The 20,768-nt window shown below is 38.3% G+C and overlaps 2 protein-coding genes across 4 annotated transcripts in view; one reads left to right on the forward strand and one right to left on the reverse strand.

The window, feature by feature from the left end:
* UROS (uroporphyrinogen III synthase) overlaps nt 1–8,532 on the reverse strand; it is a 26,263-nt gene extending 17,731 nt beyond the window's left edge. For 2 of the 3 annotated variants that reach the window (XM_034436438.3, XM_034436436.3), the window contains exons 1-3: nt 8,394–8,532; nt 2,820–2,900; nt 437–520 (exon numbers count right to left, since the gene is read on the reverse strand). In XM_034436438.3, coding sequence (XP_034292329.1) covers nt 437–520; nt 2,820–2,882 — 147 coding nt within the window. In that variant the 5' untranslated portion in view covers nt 2,883–2,900; nt 8,394–8,532. Of the gene's footprint in view, nt 1–436; nt 521–2,819; nt 2,901–8,024; nt 8,374–8,393 lie in introns of those variants that run through there. The other variant, XM_034436437.3, reaches the window with a different exon arrangement.
* On the forward strand, nt 8,463–19,197 carry BCCIP (BRCA2 and CDKN1A interacting protein). Its single transcript, XM_034436435.3, has 7 exons — nt 8,463–8,786; nt 11,678–11,752; nt 12,556–12,636; nt 14,822–14,908; nt 16,508–16,695; nt 17,135–17,306; nt 17,890–19,197. The coding sequence occupies exons 1-7, from the start codon at nt 8,637–8,639 to the stop codon at nt 18,058–18,060; spliced, it is 924 nt and encodes a 307-aa protein (XP_034292326.2). The 5' UTR covers nt 8,463–8,636; the 3' UTR covers nt 18,061–19,197.
* The last annotated feature ends 1,571 nt before the right edge of the window (nt 19,198–20,768 follow it).

Genomic DNA, 20,768 nt, shown 5'->3' on the forward strand with positions numbered 1-20,768 from the left:
ATGTACAATTATATTTACTGCTACAAGCATTAAACATCAGTTCGTATAAAGCAACAGTAAAAAACGTTTGTGAGTTTTCTGAATATATATGATACAATATCATATGCTCAGAATACTGGGTTAAGAGGTTTTGGCCTGGATTAGCAAGGTTATTCTTATATTCTTAAAATCCATTACAGTGTTCTCTTAATACTTGATTATCATATTAGGATAGAAGAATTTGTTATTACCAAACTGTTAGGAATCAGACATTTTTGCTTATCTATTACAATTCACACAACTACAGTCATACTTGACTTACTATAAGTGTTCTGTCCTCAATAGGGTTTATAACATCAACATTTAAATTGCTAACCAAATAAACAGAATGAAAGGAAAAGTAAATGCATAGTTTCAATAGCATGGGATATGACTAGAAATAAAATTCAAAACTTACTTTTTCAGAGAGAGTTTGATGAGAAATAAATTCAAATGTTAAAACTGGAATTAAAGTTGCTTTGAGTCCATGTGAACCAAATTCCTTTAAAAAAGAAGTACAGATTTTTATGGAAAAAAAGAATCCCAATTGAATTATTGCCCATTATCCATTGAAACACCTAAAATTATGGAGAATAGAATAGAATAGAATAGAATAGAATAGAATAGAATAGAATAGAATAGAATAGAATAGAATAGAATAGAATTCTTTATTGGCCATGTGTGTTCAGAAACACAAGGAATTTTGCTCTGGTGCATAAGCTCACACATATAAACATCAAGTAATAAGTCATAATCATAGTTACAATCATTAATCATAAGTTACAAACAATAATTGATATAAATCATAAGAAACCAATAGGAGAAGATAGCAGGAAAGATGAGAAGATGAGAAAAGATGAGAATATAATATATGTGAAGTTTCCAAAAGATGCCCTAATTAATTCATGAGCCTCAAGCCAAGTTTCAAAAGAAATCCAATCATTTATTAGGAGCAACATTCCGGCAATTACTCAAATCGAGTCAGCTCTGACCCTACGTAATTTGCAGGCCCCATGACCCTGTCTCCCCCCTCCTCCCTGGTCATGTCATGACCACGCTGCAGGCTGTAAAAACCCCACCCCTCCTGCTTACTCCGGTAACCTAGGATACAATCTGGAGAAAGGCATGTGTGGAATGTATTTTCAGTTGGGGCAGCCAAGCAGCTCCGTCAGTTCTCCCCCCTCCTACTTATGGCAACTTGAAAGCTGGTCTGGAAAGCTTTGCAAGTTGACAATATAAACATTGCAGTATTTTTACATTTTGTTTTTTGACTAATCAAGAACCTGTGAGCTTTAACTATTGCACAAGATTGTCTGACCGATGTTATTAGACCTGGTTGAGTAACCATCTTCTTTATCCATGAAGCAGTTTGATACTAACATATTTTCACTAACAAATGCCTCAGCCCAAGTACCTATCTGACTCTGACCTCAGCTGTAATACCTAACCTAAGTCTGGAGGTGTATTTCATCCCAAGTCTCTGCTCTTGTGATTTCTTGCCTCTGGAAAAGTGGTGGAATGCTCTAAAGCTTGGGTCATTTTGCTGATCTAGAGAAAAGAACAGTCCAAGTATGGATTTTGGAAAATTTTATGTCAGCAGAAACATAGGCATTTACATTTTACAAGTACTTCTGGTAATTTTTAAAGTATTGTAATAAGACAATTCAAAAATTATATAAACATCAATAAACAGCACTGAAAATAAAGAGAAATATTATCTAGCCATGACTAGCCATGAAAATTATTTCACAAATATCATCATGCCAGGGGGGAAAAAACCTATGGTTTGGAAAAGAATAGCTAAAGGCATATTTCATTCCTACTCCCCCTCCCTCCAAGAATATATATATATAAGACTTTGGCAACAGCTTCTCTGAACTGTTTTCATTGTGATGTGGAAAAATGGCTGAATTCAGTAGTAGATTACTTCATTAAAAATTAATTTTAATACAGTTAGTCTATATGATGTAAAATGTGGAAGATTTTCTATAAAAAAAACCCTGCATTTCCTTTATGTAGGAACAAAAGTATTATAAGAAAGTCAGACATTAAAGGCATCGATCACCACTTCTACCATTCATTCTAATTTAAATAAGGAAGGAGATCACTATAATGAAAGCTAGCTTTATTCTTGAGCAAGGGATAGTCTAACAGATCTTCTATCTGCTGAAATACTGAACAGTGAATTTTGAAAGCAGTATAAGAAATAAATCTTCAGTGTAATAGAATGCCAAATAAATATTAGGTATTAGCAGCCCTTATCTTAAACAGTCATTATCTATTCCTTGTTAATATGTGTCTTACTTCATAAAGTGCTGATAAATTATTATAAGGGCTTATATAGGAAAAGGCAATTTTTTGACACTTTGGTAGAAACCAAAGAAGACTTCTTTAAAATATAATCTGTATATTATTCACCTACGGTCTATCAATTTGATAAAATGCCATGTATTTCATTTTCAGGAAATAATGCCTATGAAGTTGAAAACAGAGGCTGATATAATACATTTTTACAATAAAAATGAGCCACACATTCAATTACTTCTGGCTTATTGATGTCACAACAGTATCCCTTAATTCATAGCTACCACGAATTGTAAAATATTATTTCCAAAAGACAATTGAAAAGAGGCACAAACAACTAACATATTATCTGAGCTAGACAAAGCTGGAGGATTTTTTTTCTTTAATCATTCAATTCTGTTATCCAATTCTGTTATCTAATCTGCTAAAATGAAGAATTACATTTTGGATGAGCTGGAATGCAATTCCAGCAGAGATTTTCTTCTTAGGTTACTCACCTTTATATAAGAATCTGGTCCACCATCACTTTCCTTTGGATCTTTCAGTAGCAACACTTTCATTGTTTACTTGTGAAATGCCTTGTAACAGGGAAGCACAAAATGGAAATAAATCTAAATTAGGATTCTTTTCTGTACAAGAGTTGTACTGGTTAATGGTCACAAGAAACAGGATAATTAAGAGTAACTAAACGGTGTTGGTCACACGATGAGTACGCACTTAATGTGCACCCTCTGCAATTGCATATCAACCCTGATAAGGCTAACAAAATGCATGTTGTTTTTAAATGATACAATATGTCTTTGCATCCTGAAAGGAAAAGGTGAAAAGAATTTGCAGTGGTGGCGAATAGAATTTAGTTTACAAATAAGCAGCATTCTAATTGTATACTGTGTATCTTGCATTTGTAATATATAATTTTTGGACATTCCACCAGAGTGTTAGAAGAGTCTGTAACCACTGTTATAATACATATTTTCCAATGCCCTAACAGTATTTGCATGTAGACACCTAAACAAGCCCATCCCAAATGGTGTTGTCCTGCACAAAAGAGATAAGCTATGCCTGCCAAGAGGTTTCAGATATACTCCAAGTCAAATGTGAACATACAGCTCTTTGTCACAGCAATATTGCAGTATTTGGCAGATAACCTAAGATCCAGCAGCAGAGACATCGATTTTGTTTAATGCACTGGGGGCCAAACCTAGGGGATGTTCTCTTTTCATAGCATGAAAACAGTCTCAAATCACCAGAAATTCCCCGGAGATCTAGGTATTTATACAGTGTACTTCTCATCTGCCTTTCAAATGTGTGGATAATTTACAGTATAAAACACACATCAACATTAAAACCATGCATTTGAAATGAGCCAATTAAAGCAAGTTAAATTTAGATCGAAATAAAAGTAGTGGTATTTTCTAAAAATGTGGCCGGATGGCCTTTCCTGTTGTCAGACAGCTGCCAATCTCATCGGCATCATTTCTGTACAGCAGAGCCTTGCAGCCTCTCTCCTAAATATTTAGGCCAACTAACCCTGGAGAAGGTGAAATCATTTGTGTGTGAGAGAGAATCAGGGGCACTGATCCTCAAAATGGTATCGCCAATGCCCCCAAAATCTACCACCAATTGTTAGGTAGCCATGAGCCCTCTACTGAAAGGTATCTACGCAATCTGACTTTAAGCATATATAGTTAAGCCTTTTCAGAGCCCTTTGATGGTCTTCCATCAGCATTAATGGCAGGAAGAATTCATGGGACTCCTTATTTGCAGAGACTTTGCTCTTGTGGATTCAGGGAGACAAAAACTTCCTCATGTCCTCCTGCCATGTCCTTTTTATGAGGCCCAAGAGCACATCTTGGGCATCATTTCCAAACATGAGGACCACTTGATTTTTAAGGGATCACATATAGGTGGTCAAATAAGTTATACAACTCCACAACATTTTTTGATTAGATACAGTATATTGTTTTACTGGTTTTTTTCTCTTTCCCAATAACTAATTCTTGTATCAAATGATTTTCTTTTTTACTATAAAGGCTGATCAAAAGTTATAATAAATATATTGATTTGATCCAAAAAAATGTGTTAATGTATGCATTAGTCATCAGGTTGATTTGCTTGTTTAGTGTGATGCTTTACTTGGGATGATATATGTTGTGTGTTTGTCTTCCCTAAGCTAATGTATAGTTTGCGGGGGCTTTTTTATCTATGTATATGGTTTGGGAGGGTATTTAATTTGTGCTTGGTTCTGTATACTTCTTTGAATCCCGTCAGTGCATTTTGTGAAATAACTACAGGTAGTCCTCAACTTAGAGCCATTCATTCAGTGATCATTCAAAGTTACGACAACACTGGAAAACATGAGTTCTGACTGGTTTTCACACTTAAGATTGTGAAAGATCCCCAAGATCACATGATCAAAATTTGGGTGCTTGGTAACTGGCATGTATTTATGATGGTTGCAGTGTCCTGGGGTCATGTGATCACCTTTTGTGATCTCCTGACAAGCAAAGTCAATGGGGAAGCCAGATTCACTTAACAACCACGTTACTAAGTGAACAACTGCAGAGATTCAATTAACAATTGTGGCAAGAAAAGTTGTAAAATGGGGCAAATTTCACTTAACTGTCTTGCTTAGGAAATTTTGGGCTCAATTGTGGTTGTAAGTTGAGGACTATTTGAATTTTGCCATTTTGTGATATTTGGTGTTTTATTTGGTGTCTTCCAATATTACAGCAAGTTCTTCATTGCTGGCTTTCTTAAACTTGCTTTCTTGGAATGGAATGGGAATGGGAATAGAATCTGTCTCCAGTGCATAAGATCACAGTGTATATATAAACAGTAAGTAATAGATCATAGATCATAGATCATAGTTTACAATTATTAATCATAAGTTACAAACAACAACTGATGAATCATTTGGTGAGAAAAGATGAGAAATGAGGAAGTGCTGTGAGAATTAAGTGTTCAGCAGAGTGATGGCAAAGGGGAAAAATCTTTGTGTCTACCGTAGTTGTTTTGGCATGCAATGCTCTATAGTGGCATCCTAACGAAAAAAGTTGAAATAGATTATGTCCAGGATGTGATGACTTTGTAGATATTTATTAGATATGGTGTTAGAGAGGAACATGGGTTGAAATCAAAAGAATGAGTTGTGGATCCAAGGCAGTGGTGAAATTCAATTTTTTTTACTACTGGTTCTGTGGGCATGGCTTGGTGGGTGTTGTGTGGCTTGGTGGGCATGGCAGGGGAAGGATACTGCACAATCACCATTCCCATCCCACTCTAGGGGAAGGATACTGCAAAATCCCTATTCCCTCCCCACTCCTGGGGGAAGGATCAGGGGAGAAATGCTTTCGGTTCGGACCAGAATGCCCGATCCGGTAGCGATGGCGGCAGGTGGTTTGGAGAACTGGTAGCAAAAATCCCTGCCCCCCCCATGCCCAGCTGAGCCGCACGATCATCAGAGGGTTTTTTTTTTTTAAAAAAAAGCATTTTTTCTACAACCTCTTCGGCCGAAGAGGTTGTTTAAAAAATGCTTTTAAAGGCTCTGACAATCAGGCAACTCAGCTGGGATCGTCAGAGCCTTTTAGAAGCATTTTTTAAACAACCTCTTAGGCAGAGGTTTTAAAAGGTAAAAAAAAAGCCTCTGACGATCATAGCTGAGCAGCAAAAAAAAAGATTGCGCGCCACAGCTGATCACCCCCCTCGCACGGTTCTACTTACCGCATGCCTCCTTTTGGGCGTGCATTGCGCATGCGCACCTCGCATTTGGTGCATGGTGTGCACTACATATGCGCAGCCAGCGAACTGGTAGTAAACCGGTTCAGATTTCACCACTAGGAAGGATATTGCAAAATCACCATTCCCACCCCACTCTGGGGCTAGCCAGAGGTGGCATTTGCGGGTTCTCCGAACTACTCAAAATTTCCACTACCGGTTCTCCAGAACCTGTCAGAACCTGCTGGATTTCACCCCTGGTCCAAGGACCCACAACTTCCCTCCTCCCCCCTTTATCATTTTTAGGCCTTTCTTGTCCCACCATCCAGTCAGAGCTGAATAAGCTTCTTGGATGAGAGGCGAAACATCTTCAAAGAAAAAACCAGAAAGTCCAGTTGCCTCATGAAAAAGCATCTTTGGGACAACCGTGACCTGGATGACTGAGAATCTCCATAGACATTTGTCAAGCTATACCTTTCTTAGGAACCACATTGCAAGTGGTACCCTTTATGGCAGCCGTACTTAAAAATATCAATGATAATTTTTAGAGTAGCATGTATACTTCCCTTTTCTTAAGCTCTCAGACCAGAAAGATGTACAGATGTAACACTACATCAAACCATAACAGTATGTAAATAGCATCATCAGTGTACCAGGTTTTATACAATTTATATTGCCTCACCCTCTTCTTGGTGGGAAAATTTATCCAATTATATCCTGAGGGATGTTTTTACTCCTATTGATCACCAAGAAGCAAACACCGCCCCCCCACACACCTTTTAATGGAGAATACATCTATTGTATTAGGTACTGTATTATAGAGGAGAATAAATGTATGATCTGGTTGGAACTAGGTGCAGATGAATTGGATGGATAGATAGGATTAGAATACATAGGATCAGGTCAAAAGCTTCCCTATAAAACCTGGGGGTGGATGGGGTGAGGAATAGAAATATCTAAAGCACTTGTCTTATCTAATATGGGAGTAATACCAGGCCAAATTAAAATAATCTTCAGTTACATCAATCAGATTACTTTGTCTCCCATTTGCCATAAGCAAAATACTGGGTTATGTTTTAAAGATGACTTTGGAACATAATTTCAGCATAATATTGTGCTGATCTTTTCCTGACTTTAGGGAAATACTATGATAAGAAGAAAATAATGAACAGGATACAATGGTATTTTATTCCTCTCCTTCTCCCAAAGAAAAATAAAAAAGACTAAAAATCTCTTTTCCCCTTCCTACTGAACGCAGTATTTCTCTCCTGCTGTCTCTTCGGAGGGGTGTGTGTGTGTGTGTGTGTGTGTACTTCAATGGCACTATATTCTTAGCTTGTGTTAACTTGAGATCTCCATGTCATGAAAAAAGCATTTGTTCCTTTATACATGTATTCTACCCAGCAATCCAATCCTTTGGGGCAAAATTCAAGTCATACGCATAATAAATAATAAAACAGAAAAAGCCACAACTTGCAGTCATTGGAGGTTGCTACTACAAAAGCCAATCATACACCAGACATTGATGTTGCACGCAGTGCAGTGCAGTACACTGCAATGCATGCATTGAAACACACACATACAGGTAGTCCTCAACTTACAACAGTTCATTTAGTGACTGTTGAAAGTTATAATGGCACTGAAAAGTGACTTATGACCATTTTTCACACTTATGATTGTCACAGCATCCCTACGGTCACGTGATTTTCATTCGGATGCTTGGCAACTGACTCACGTTTACGACGGTTGCAGCATCGCAGAGTCACGCGATTCCCCCCTTTGGCGTCCTTCTGACAAGTGAAGAAACCAGTTTCACTTAACAACCGCCCGACCAATTTAAGAAACAGCAGCGATTCACTTTAACCAATGTGGCAAGAATCATTGTAAAACAGAGCAAACTCACTTAACAAATTTCTGATCAATATACATTTCTGATCAATATAAATGTTGGGCTCAATTGTGGTTCTTAAGTTGAGGACTACTACCTGGTTACAGCAGGTTGACTGTATTTGAGAGGCAAAGAGGCACAGCCCCTGGCTGCATTAAAGGGTTACGCAACCCCCGCCCCCAGCGGTCGCCCACATTTTTGTAACCGAGATCCGAAGTCTCCCCCTAAGACAGGGGTCTCCAACCTTGCCCACTTTAAGCCTGGCGGACTTCAACTCCCAGAATTCCCCAGCCAGCAAAGATACATGAAAGCTGGCTGGGGAATTCTGGGAGTTGAAGTCCGGCAGGCTTAAAGTGGGCAAGGTTGGAGACCCCTGCCTTAAGAGACCAAGGCAGAAGCCAAGCTCCACCCTAGACCGACGCCGACAGAGGGGAAGTTCCGTTCCCGGAACGCGCGCTCTACCTACCCTATCTAGGCCTGCCAAGCCTGTCATTGGTTGAATAGCAGCTGCCCCCCTTCTCTTCTCCCCACTCCCGCCCACTTCGTGGATCCTTCCCACAGGAGGCAGCGGCTCCGAACCACGTCCAGACTCGACGGCTCCTCTCCTTTCCCAGACCGGCTCTCCCCTTTGCTTTCGCTTCCCCGCCGCCCGCGTTTCCGGCTCGCGAGCGCATGCGCGTAGACGGGAAAAAAAACAACACAAAGAAGCATGGCCACTGGGGCAAAACGCAGGAAGGCGGAGGGGCCTTCAAAGTCTCGGCTGGTGGAGGAGGAGGAGGAGGAGGAAGGCAGCGACGGCCAGGACTCCGATTCGGAGCTGGAGAGTGATAGCGAGGAGGACGAAGAAGAAATTAACGAGGTGAGTTGAGTCTTCCCACCACCAACCCAGCCCAGCCCGGCGGCTTCTCTTCCAACCTCTGCCTGCAAGCAGACGAGACTTTCCCGGCTTCTCCATTAGAGTTGTCGGCAGCTTCGAGTCCGGAGGCGGAGATGGGTGGGGTGGGGGTCTCCAAGGACGCCGCTTGATAGCTGGCCTTGGCTTCATTCCCCCTGAGAAGACCCCGCCGTTTCCCCAGTGTGGTCCTGCCTGGAAATCCCTTTCATTTCCAACTTGCTTCCCACATTCACTCCGAATTACAGAGAGTCCTCGCCTTACGGCCGCAATTGACCCACATGTTGCTCAGTGGAAAATTGGTTATGTGAGTTTTGCCCCGTTTTCTGACTTTTCCTGCCACGTTTGTTAAGTGAATCATGGCAGTTGTTAAATTAGTAACATGGTTGTTACGTGAATCTGGTTTCCCCCATTGACTTTGCTTGTCAGAAGGTGATCACATCACACACACACACACACACCCCCATCTGGTTCAGTTCCAAGCTGGGACAAAGACACTGGAAACATGGAGGCTGACTGGAAAGAAAGTTTAAGGATGAAGCAGACCACATGGATGGTTCTGGACAGCTGACCACATGGAGTTGAGAGTGGGGCGTAATTATACCTTCTCTTGGGCTTTGCCCTTGAGCTTCCTGTGCAAGAACATGTATTCTATTGGCTGTTGCCAGATTCCTAGGGTGTCATGTAGGGGTTATATAGGGGTCATAGCTGGCTCTATAGGCAAAAGAAATGAAATGCAAATTCTAGGAACGTGATGGCAAACCTATGGCATGCGTGCCAGAGGTGGCACGCAGCGCCCTCTCTGGGCACGCGAGCTGTTGCATCAGCTTAGCTCCACCGCGCATGCACGTGCGCCTCCTTCCAGCCAGCTGGTCTTCGGGTCTCTGCTGCGCATGCATGGGGGTGGGGTACACATGGGGGGCCACTCATGCATGTGGGGGTGGAGAGCATGTGGGTGGCCCATGTGTGCAAGCATGGCGGGACACATGCGTGGGGGGCGGGGTGCATGTGGGGGGCTGCGCACGGGGAGCAGGATGCATGCGCAGGGGCCATGCACGCATTGCATTTTGGGGGTTCGGGTGTGTGTGCACTTTGGGCACTCAGTCTGGAAAAGGTTAGCCATCACTGTCCTAGGTGGTTGAGCTAATTTGGTTTACTTTATTTATTGTTTATCTGAGCTCCCAGGTGAAATTTGGACTGCTCTGGAGGGGTCATGCAATGTCCAAAATGCCTTTAGGAGATTGTGCAATGTAGTGAGCTCTGTGTCTTCTGCTAAATGGTAGTGGGTCAATCCTATTATGTCCTGAAGGATCATGTCCTGTTCTTAATCCCATCAACCTGAAGCTGAAGGTCTTTTGTTTTGTAGAAAGGCTGGTCAATCTTTCTTAATGGGCACAAAATATTGGCTGGTGGAGTGGGGGTTAGACTGAGTCTGTTTTCTTTCTTCAAAAAAAAATGTTTCTCTGTTTCTCATTTAGGGAAATATAATATCCTGCCTTTTTAATATTCCTCTAAATATTTCATTCTTCTAGGAGGGGGGCTTCCCACAATATACTACAAACTCATAAATGTGAGTCAGTATTCAAGCATCCGAATGTAAATCATGTGACATGGGGATGCTGCAATGGTCATAAGTGTGAAAAATGGTCATAAGTCATTTTTTTCAGTGCAGTTGTCACTAAGTGAACTGTTGTAAATTGAGGACTATTTGTAGTGAATTTGTGACAACTTCTTGTGGACAATCAGTTAAAATGAGCCAGCAGTGTGTGGCAGCGACCCAAAAAGCTAATACAATCCTGGGTTGTATAAACAGAAGCATAGACTCAAAATCATGTGAAATATTAGTACCCCTTTATAATGCCTTAGTAAGGCCACACCGGGACACTGCATCCAGTGTTGGTCACCATATTACAAAAAAGATGTTGAGACTGTGGAAAGTGCAGAGAAGAGCAACTGATTAAAGGACTGGAGACAAAAACATTTGAAGAATGGTTGGAGGATTTGGGTTTGGCTGGTCTAGAGAAAAGAAGTACTAGGGGTGACATGATACTAGTGTTCCAATATTTGAGGGGCTGCCTCAAAGAAGAGGGCATCAACTTATTTTCCAAAGCACCAGACGGCAAGACAAGAAACTATGGATGTAAACTAATGAAGGAGAGAAGCAACCTGGAATTAAAGTGAAACTTCCTAAAAGTAAGAACAATTAACCAGTGGAACAGCTTGCCTTCAGAAGTTGTGGATGCTTCATCACTGGAGGTTTTTAAGAAGAGACTGGACAATCACTTGTCTGAAATGGTATAGTGTCTCCTACTTGAGTAGGGGGTTGGACTAGAAGACCTCCAAGGTCCCTTCTAGCTCTATTCTGTTTGATTGACTTCTTGATGCCTGTTTCTACTCTCTGAAGTTTCCTTTTCTTCTGGGTTTCATTCTCCAACCATGTGAATGATAACAACCAAAATGGGAGGCTTGGAAATGTAAACAAAGTGCATTTCCTTGCTATATTTGACACCAAAACCTAGAAGAGCCTTTCTCTATTTTGATTCCTTCTAAATGCATTTGACTACATCTCCCATCAGCCACTAGGGTAGATTGTCAGAAGCATGGAGCAGCTTGTGTGGGATTGGGCAATGCGGTTTCATTTATGGTGGTTCCATTTAAAGTCAGTCCAAGAGATAAAAGAGATTTAAAGTGATTTTATTTTCAGCTGAGACAAAGAATTTGGGAATTAATATCCTAGGCACAAATTAGCAGATGTGCATGAGGAAGCATATATCTGTCACAAAAGTTTATATGGCTAGATTTTAAAAATGGATAAAGTTAGATGAATACTAATATGTATTATTTCTCTTGGTTCATAGGAAGTAAACATTGAATTTGAAGCACATACAATAACTGATAGTGATAAAAATGGAATAAAAAAGTTGCTACAACAAGTATGTATGTTTTTCTTGTAACCTTGGATTTTAGTTTTTGTGTTTTAAAATAATGATTCTTAACTAAATAATGATTCTTTAACTCTTCTCAAATCATTGTGGACAAATGAGATTTTGTTTGTCACAATCTGAGGACATAGGAGCCGCATTGTAAGCCGCCCTGAGTCTCCGGAGAAGGGCGGCATATAAATCAAATTAAAAAAAAAATAGGAGCCCTTGTAGTGCAGTGGTTAGAATGCAGCATTGTAGGCTTACTCTGCCTACAGCCAGGAGTACGACCCTGATAGGGCTTGAGGTTGACTCAGCCTTCCATCCTGTTGAGGTCGGTAAAATGAGGACCCAGATTGTGAGGGCAAAATACCGACACTGTAAACCGCTCAGAGGGTGGTGTAAAGCACTATGGAGCAGTATATAAGTCTTAAGTGCTGTTGCTATTTTTAACCACAAGGCAATACTATTTTGTTATTTCTGTGGCAACTTATTGGGAGGGAAAGGAATACTAAGTTTACAATTATTAATTCCAATTTGATTTAAAAAGTGCATAGCTGTGGGACACGTTAATTTACCAAGGTGGCTTGGAATATTAAATCTCAATAAAGAAAATGAGTACAGAATGGTTAGATATTATAAGATTAAATCATAAGTACATTATGCAGAAAGTTATACGTTCATTTGAATACTGCCTTAATTGCTAGAAATGAATGCTATAGCTCTACCTGCCCAGTGCTAAAGTGGCTTTATCTGTCAAATCTGATTTCACATATAGATTATATTATATTAACTAAAAATCTCTTTTCTCTCAGCTATTTCTAAAGGCTCCTATTAATACAGGTGATCTGACTGATATATTGATACAACAAAATCACATTGGAAGTATTATCAAGGTATAGTGTCTTCTCATATTTTCTTAATTTACATAATATTTTTGGAGGCTATAATAAGATTTTAGTCTTGCCCTCCCATTGTTGTGGCTCATATATCATGTATTTATCTGTGAGTAATTTTATTCAGACAACCATACATTGCTGAAGGTTCATCTCCACAATGCTCATGTTTCTAGGTCCATTTAACTTCATAACTTCTCTTCTTATGTGCTATTTCTACAATATAATCATAATTAACTTGAATTACCCACAGAATTACTGGAATATTAATGGTCAGCAAGATAGTCCCAACAATTTCCTTGTGCTTCTAGACCAGAGGTCTCCAAACTTGCAACTTTAACACTTGTAGAGACTTCAACTCCCAGAATTCCTTATGGCTGGCTTAGGAATTCTGGGAGTTGAAGTCCACAAGTCTTAAATTTGTCAAATTTGAAGACCACTGTTCTAGAAACATTTTAGGCAGAGCAGTATCATTTTGCATAGGGTGCCAGTTATCTGCTAGATAGACTCATAGAGCAAATAGGTTACAATTTTGATGTTGTGTAAATTCACTGTTACTACTGAAAAAAATGACACTGCCCATAATTGATAACAGTATTTCAAAGACTAGATAGAATTGTTCAAGTTCACCTTGTACATAATTCATTATGTAATTCAGCAAATTGAGGAAAGTGCCATTTCCTGCAATATTGTAGTTCTAAATATTGATCAGTATATAAGCAAGTAAAAAGTTGCTTGAAAAACCGAGATGGTACAAACATGTTTGTGGGATTTGAGCTGATAATGATTGCTTAGAAAGCATATATTTGAGTTCTGTCAACTGTCATTACAATTGCAGGTAGTTATCGTTAAAGAAAAAAAGTTTCAAGGGAATTGAAAATAAAACTGCCAATTCAGTACAATCATAAAATATATAACCAGAGTTGGAATACTGTGCAATGTGTAATATTGGTCATCATAAACATGAGAATGTATTGTGGAATTGAAGAGATGCAGAAAAATCACAATGGCAACCAAATGATTAACCAACTAGAAGGTTATATTTGCAGATAATGCTCTTATGGAAATGATACAACCCAAATCCATGTGTTTTGTATTTCTACTGTGCTTAATAAGCATGTTTCTGAATAATCTTGTTTATTTAATAACAAGAATGTATGTGCTCCACTGCTCCCAAAGTTCCGAGCACATTACAATATAAATACATCTTCTTCTTCTTTTTGCTCCAATTCTGTGGTTAGTCACAGATTCCCAGGCGTTCGCCAATGTAGTTAATATTCTAAGGTTTTAATTTGGATAAGTTGCCTGACTCTCCTTAAGAATTAAGATGGACTTCACAGATATGGTACTTTGAATTGATTTATCCTGGGTCCTATAATGCAGATAGTAAAGCTGGTATTGAGAAACTAAATACTTTAATGCTGCCTCTTCCAAAGAAACATTCTTCTTTTTTCTACTGAATATAACTCTTCACACTGTATTAATCTTTTTATGTTACATTACTCTGAAAAATCAGCCTGTATATTTTAACTTACCGTATTTTTTGGAGTATAAGATGCATCTTTTCCCCCCCTAAAAGGGGGTGAAAATTTAGGTGTATCTTATACACCGAAAGTAGCCCTGCCCACCCACTGGGCCCCACTCTTTGGCCTCTGCCTCGCAGCAGTCACATCCTTGCAAGCAAATAACAAGAAAAAACAGCTCCTTTCAGCTTCAGCACAGCCTAATTGATTGGATCGGCCACCCGACTCTCAGCTGATTTGCTCTCAGCTGTTTTGCGCAGGGGTCTGCTGCTTGCTGCAAAGAGGTAAATTGCTGGAGCAGATTTTTTTTTCCCTTGTGCTAATCAAGGTATGCTGAAAATGAAAATGAAAGTGAAACAGGCTGTTTGCTGCAAGGAGGCAAAATTGCACAGAGGTAGAGGGACATTTCTTTTTCTTCTTTTCCTCACCCAAAAAGGTAGGTGTGTCTTATACTCCGGTGCGTCTTATACTCCGAAAAATACAGTAAATAGAGCTAGCCTTTTCAAGCTTGGTTATTTTTTAATTTGTTGGATTACAAATTCTATTGTCCACATGGAAGGAAATTCAGAGAGTTGAAGCATGTCCAGTTAGGAGGGCCATGTTGGGAAAAATTCTTTAAAATATTGAACAGCTATATTTAATTGTTTATTTTCTTTTCATAGCAAACCGAAGTCACAGGGGAAAGTGATGACGAAGATAATGATGAGGTTTTTGGCTTTATAAGCCTCTTAAATTTAACAGAAAGGAAGGTCAGTGATCATGAGCATATAAAAATCAATATTAGCTTAATTTGGCAATGAAATATTGGAATGTTTTAACAGTTGTTATACAGCTAGTCCTTGTTTAGTAACTGTATTTGGGATCTGTTAAGCAAAGTGGTCACTGTGACTGGGATTGTGCTTTCTAGCTGGAAAGAGAGAAGCTACTTAGTTTCACACTTTCAGTTTGTGTTTGCCTCCTAATTGTTTCCCCTTCTTTTAGAAACTTTGAGTGCCTGCTTACTGCTTTGTAAACATTGAAAGCAATCAGACTGCAGTGGCAGATCATGTCTGGGAGCTGTGGGTGCACTACAGTCCACTCTCTTGAAATTCCTTTCTCCAATATCTTGGGGGTGGGGGGAGACAAGCAGCTTTTGTAGCCAATCTGTTCTTAACCTAATCTCTCCCCCCCCCCCATTGCAATCATGTTGCTGGCAAAATAATTGTTTTCACTGTGTAGAAGAGCAAACATCTTACTCTCGTGTAATCCCTTTCTCTCCACTCTGAGCTTCGCAAGGGAGGAGGGAACTATAGGTCAGGCACAGGACAAGGCTTACTGACCGTAATGGAGATTATTCGACTGAGGAATGCTGCAAAGTCTTTAAATGGTCATAAAATAAGCATAAAATGATTTTTTTAAAGCAGCATTATAACTTTGGTGGCTGAACAAGTGGTTAGTAAGCAAGGATTACTGTAACTAGAACCACTGCACCCAAAATTTATGAAGACACAGCTTCTTTCAGTTAATCAGAAAAATGAGATATAAGTCTTTAGATTGCCTTTACTTATCAAGCATAACACACCAGCCATCTTCATGTCTTCCTATAACTGTGCTTACATTATGTCAATAGTCTCCTTTTGAGATACCTGGTGCTCTAGAAAATAATAAAAAGCATGACTTCATGTGTTGTCTATTACTGTAATAATATTAGCCCTTGAGATTTGAAATAGTTATTCTCATTTGTAGCAGCAGAAGATCTCAACAAGCAACTGGTTAATAATGCTAAATTGTTATGTTTTTCACTGGAATTTTCAAATAATGAGGTTATTTTTATTTCAGGCATATTTTCATTTAAGATAGAAGTTAGGCATTGGTTTGTTACTTTTGTTGAATTAATCTAGGTTGGAAACGTTTCATATTTTTATTAGGATTTTAATTCATATAGCTGCTTTGTGACTGTGAGCTAGAATGGACAGTAAGTCTCTCTGAATCCATGAATAGATTTCGGGGAGCGGGGAGTCTATGAATTAGGATGGAGAAAACATTCAATTTTGTTTTCACATATACTACTATATTGCATATACAATATTTTTTAATATTTTGATAACTGAGTATATTCGGTTTCCTTTGTAGTACAGTCTATATATGTATTTTATTTTAATAGATTTTTCTAGGAAGGGGTCTCGAGGCTTCACGGGTGAATGACACAAAACGTTTAAGCATTTCTGTTGGGAGAATTGAATGGATATTTTGAAAAGAAATTCTTTGGAATTATTAAAAGCTGTGATTTTCCTATGTCTAAAAAAAAAGCCCAGTAGTTTGCTTAATTATTTTGTACCACAAAAAAAGATCTGTCTTTTGATTCCTAGGGTACTGAATGTGCTGAGCAAATTAAAGAACTGGTCTTAAGTCAGTGTGAAAAGAACTGTGAGCAGAATGTGGTTGAGCAGCTGGATAAGCTTATAAGTGACACCACTAAGCCTGTGGGCTTCCTACTAAGTGAAAGATTCATTAATGTTCCTCCCCAGATTGCTTTGCCTATGCACCAGCAACTGCAGTAAGTGCTTCTCCCAAATCATTTTTGAACTGTAATTTTTATCCTTGGATGACCTCTGAAACCTTATTTAAATGGAAATATCTAGAATAGGAGGGGAAAAAGAGAAAATACATGTAAGAGCCAGAGAAATGAAGCCCAGCATTTTAATATTGTTGTCTAATATGGCCTTTAATTTAAACTTACTGTGAAGATAGATTATTTTACTTAATTGAGAAAATATTGTTTGTAAGGGACATAAATATTTAGCAATATATTGCAGGCAAATTGAATTATGTAGTTTTCAGAGCTGTACAGTAACTGGAGAATGCATTAAAACAATTGCATTTTCTTCTAAACATTAAAATGTTACTGTAGTAGTTACAGTTTGTAGGATGAGGGCTCGATATAATAGAAGTGCTTTGTCGTTGATCTTTGATGTAATTAACACATTTACTTCTAGGAAAGAAATCGTGGAGGCTCAGCGTACAAACAAACCTTGTGGCAAATGCTACTTCTACCTTCTCATTAGCAAGACTTACACTAATAAGAAGAATGCTAAAAAAAGAGGAAGTGGTACACACCAGAAAGTGGAGCTAATGTTTTCAAATGCTGAAGAAGAATTTTTCTATGAGGTGAAATTATTATTTAGTTCAATTTCCCAAGTGCATTTTGATTCACACATTTACTTATTGCATTTATATACTTCCCAATTCCCAGCATCTTTAGGCAGTGTTGCAGTTTTGTGGTTTAAGCTTTTTATTTCTAGTGTGAAATTACTATTGAAAATAGACAATAAATTGCTTGGAATGTATAACTGCCATAGTGATAAACCCATGCATGATTTGATAGCTTACCCTCAGCTCCTGTATCCTTATTCTGTGGATTACTACTAGAGATCTAGCTAGGAAGCATCTGCCTTGAATAGAAAAGTTTTGGAACTGGTCTCTAGAGCTGGATTCTCCACTGTTTCAAATCTGAAACAACTGTTTAACCTTATGCTTGGCTGACAGAGGAATGGTAATTTACGTTGTTTCCTCTGCCATGACTTATATCCTGATTTAGAGGGAGGCAGTTCCAAATCTTCTGATCAGGAATTTCAGTTATAGCTGGTTTTCATTAAATGTCTTGCTTGGTGTTTAATTTTGTATTCTCTAATTATATACTATTTTCTCCACTTGAGAAATAATCTAAATCAATGTTGTTGTTTTTTAATAGCAATCGGTGCTGAAATTCAGTTATTCAGTAGAAGAAGAGAGTGACTCATGTTTGGGAGGCAGATGGTCTTTTGAAGATACACCTATGAAGCCTTTACGAACAGTGATGGTAATCCCTGCTGACAGAATGAGTGCCGTCATGGAGAAGTTCAAAGAATACCTTTCTGTCTAGACCATTTTGTATGCAAACTGTATTGAAGGATGAAGTCATCCTGTAAGATGTTGCCATTTGAGTCATAAATGGACATTTAAAAAAAAACTAATTTGCATTCTTTCAAGGTTTCCTTCATATTGTAAAATGTCAGGTATATTTTTGCAACAACTTTGTATTCTCTTGAGTTGGTCATTTAAAATTGTGTAATCGGGATTTTTAAATAATTGTCAATATTTATTTGCTGCATATTTTTCTTACTTTTATGTGCTGAATATATTTCATTTGTTCAGTTATGATATTCAGCAATCTCATGTGTCAAGTTGTAAAAACAACTTGGTCTGTCATCATACCTAATGTATAGAAAAGAAACATACATGTTTAAGGACCACTCTTTTACAGAATGTTCAAACGTAGAACTACGCTGAATGAGTGTTAGTTTCAACAGGTCCTAGTCCTTAGAGCTGTCATGGTGTTCCATGATCGTGATTTGCAACCTCTGCTAGCTTCTGCTAATGAGGAACTTGGCAGGAAATTGCAAGTCATAGTCATGAGGTTCTTGTTTTATGGTGGCAACTGGGACTGCTGGAACTGTTGTCACTAAGCATTGTCTCATGGATTATTTGACAACTGTATCATTTAATGATGGAATTTTTGGTCCCAATTAACTGTAAATAAGAACTATCTATACCAGGGGTGTCAAACTCGCGACCTGAAGGCTGGATGCGTTACGTGTTGGCCATGGCCATCCCCGGTTTAGCGAAGGGGAAAAAGTCACATGACGACAACTTGAGTTCGCGCGTTTTGATACCCATGATCTAATAGAGTTTGCAGTATGAAACTTATTAAATAATGGATCATTCAGTTGGGGCTTCAAATTCTTCATCATACTTTCTGTTTTCATTTGCTGTTTTTTGTTTCTGAAATGGTAAATTTATGCAGAATAATCTTATTTTCACTAGCAGGCAAATTACTGAAATAATATTAACTGAATTTATTTGATTTGGGTGTTGTACAACCCAAAGTGACTGAGCAGATCACAATATGGCAAAGAGAGTAAAATGCAATATAATTCCAAAAGCCAAAAGAAATATAATATTGAGGTGTCAAGTCTGCAAATCTGTTAAGATATCGAATAAACAATGATGCATATTTTAAGATTTTGTTTTTAATCATCATTATCACTGTTTTATTTCTCATACCAACAAATACTTCAGAACATTGCTGGATTGTGCCAGCATTTTCTGTCACACAATAGTTACCTGAACCTATTTGACAAGTTCACAAAACTCGACTGGGTAACAAAAACCTTTCACTTCCCATTAAAAAGGATTTAGAATTTGATAAGCAAACAGGAGAAAGTTACATTAAATATATGTATTTTGGGAAAAATATTGAAATAGAGAAATGGGATCTATTAAGGAAGAAATAAGAAGAGGAGGAATAACAAAAAGAAGTCACTGAAGAAACACCGAGATGAGACACGGAAGGACTGATGTATTTATTATATGTTTGTCTTAAAAAATAAAAATAAAAAACAGAAAACAAGTATTTAACACATATACCCTTTGATCAAGAATTCATAAAATTGAATCAAGTTAACGTCCACTGCTTGTGTGACAATGATCCTATCTAGTCTCCTTTTCAAACCATCCAAATTGGCTACCATTACTACTTATTCCGTAGTTTTAACTATGTCTAAAAAGTTTTGGTTCCAAGAGGAAATGTTCAAAAAATTTTACTTTTAAGCCTCTGCAAAATAGGATGCTTCAACTCTCCTTGAAGCAGTGGTAGCAAACTTTCTTCAGATGCTGTAATCTGCAAATTAAATATAACATAGTTCTTGGCTAGGGGATATTCTTCAAAAGCTATAAATCTTCATTGTATTCTTTTCCAGATGTATGGACTTCAAATCCCAGAATTGTACGGTTAGCGTGCTATTGATAAGAGTCCTGGGAATTGAAGTCTATACACTGGAACATGTGAATTGGGATGCCCAAAGCCCCAGAGATAAGCCTAATAATTCCTGGTAGATCTTGATCTGAAATCCCTGAGATCTATCTATATACATAATATGAGGCAGAAATAGTGAAGTAATTGGACCAATAAGCAGTTTTCCCTTGACTAAAATGAAGGTTCACAGACATATCAATGTCCTGAATTCTTTGTATTTATAAAGACGAGCTCTACTGGCATTTAAAATGGTGATAATGTAGCTCTTACCCACTTTTCTCAGGCAGAAGATCATTGAATAAATACACTGCTCTAGATTATCACTTTTGATACATGGAGACGCACAAGTGTGCAAAATTAGAAATGTTTCCAGTAGCCATGCCTGCCATCAATAACTGAAATGAAAAGAGTTGAAGTTGAGGGTAATGAAATTCAAAGCAACACAAACCCCCCCCCCATCATTATGCCTTAGGCAGTATTTCAATTTCCTTGATTAAATCAGAATTTAGAAATTTTTCATTAGAAAAGCTTTGGGGATTTGAAATTCAATCCTGAGTAATAGCCAAAGCAAAGCTCTGAACTGAGAGATAGAACAAATCAGCAACTTTGCTTGCACAGGCTACTCAAGTAATATAAAAAAATGAATGGGAAGGAAAAGGTTCGTCTGACACATCTGATGATATTGCTAAGATGATTTTTATAGCATTTTCAACTACAGCATGCTGTACTAAATTCATGGAATACAAATCATCTGGGATTCTCATGAAGTTACGGTA

Source organism: Pantherophis guttatus, chromosome 6, assembly GCF_059756535.1.
Source record: "Pantherophis guttatus breed Tessera chromosome 6, ASM5975653v1, whole genome shotgun sequence".
Lineage (NCBI taxonomy): Eukaryota > Metazoa > Chordata > Lepidosauria > Squamata > Colubridae > Pantherophis > Pantherophis guttatus.

Coding starts and splice junctions, on each gene's coding strand:
- BCCIP (XM_034436435.3), top strand. CDS start 8,637: ATGGCCACTGGGGCAAAACGCAGGAAGGCGGAGGGGCCTTCAAAGTCT. Junction 11,753..12,555: donor TAAAAAAGTTGCTACAACAA/GTATGTATGTTT, acceptor CTTTTCTCTCAG/CTATTTCTAAAGGCTCCTAT. Junction 17,307..17,889: donor AAGAAGAATTTTTCTATGAG/GTGAAATTATTA, acceptor GTTTTTTAATAG/CAATCGGTGCTGAAATTCAG.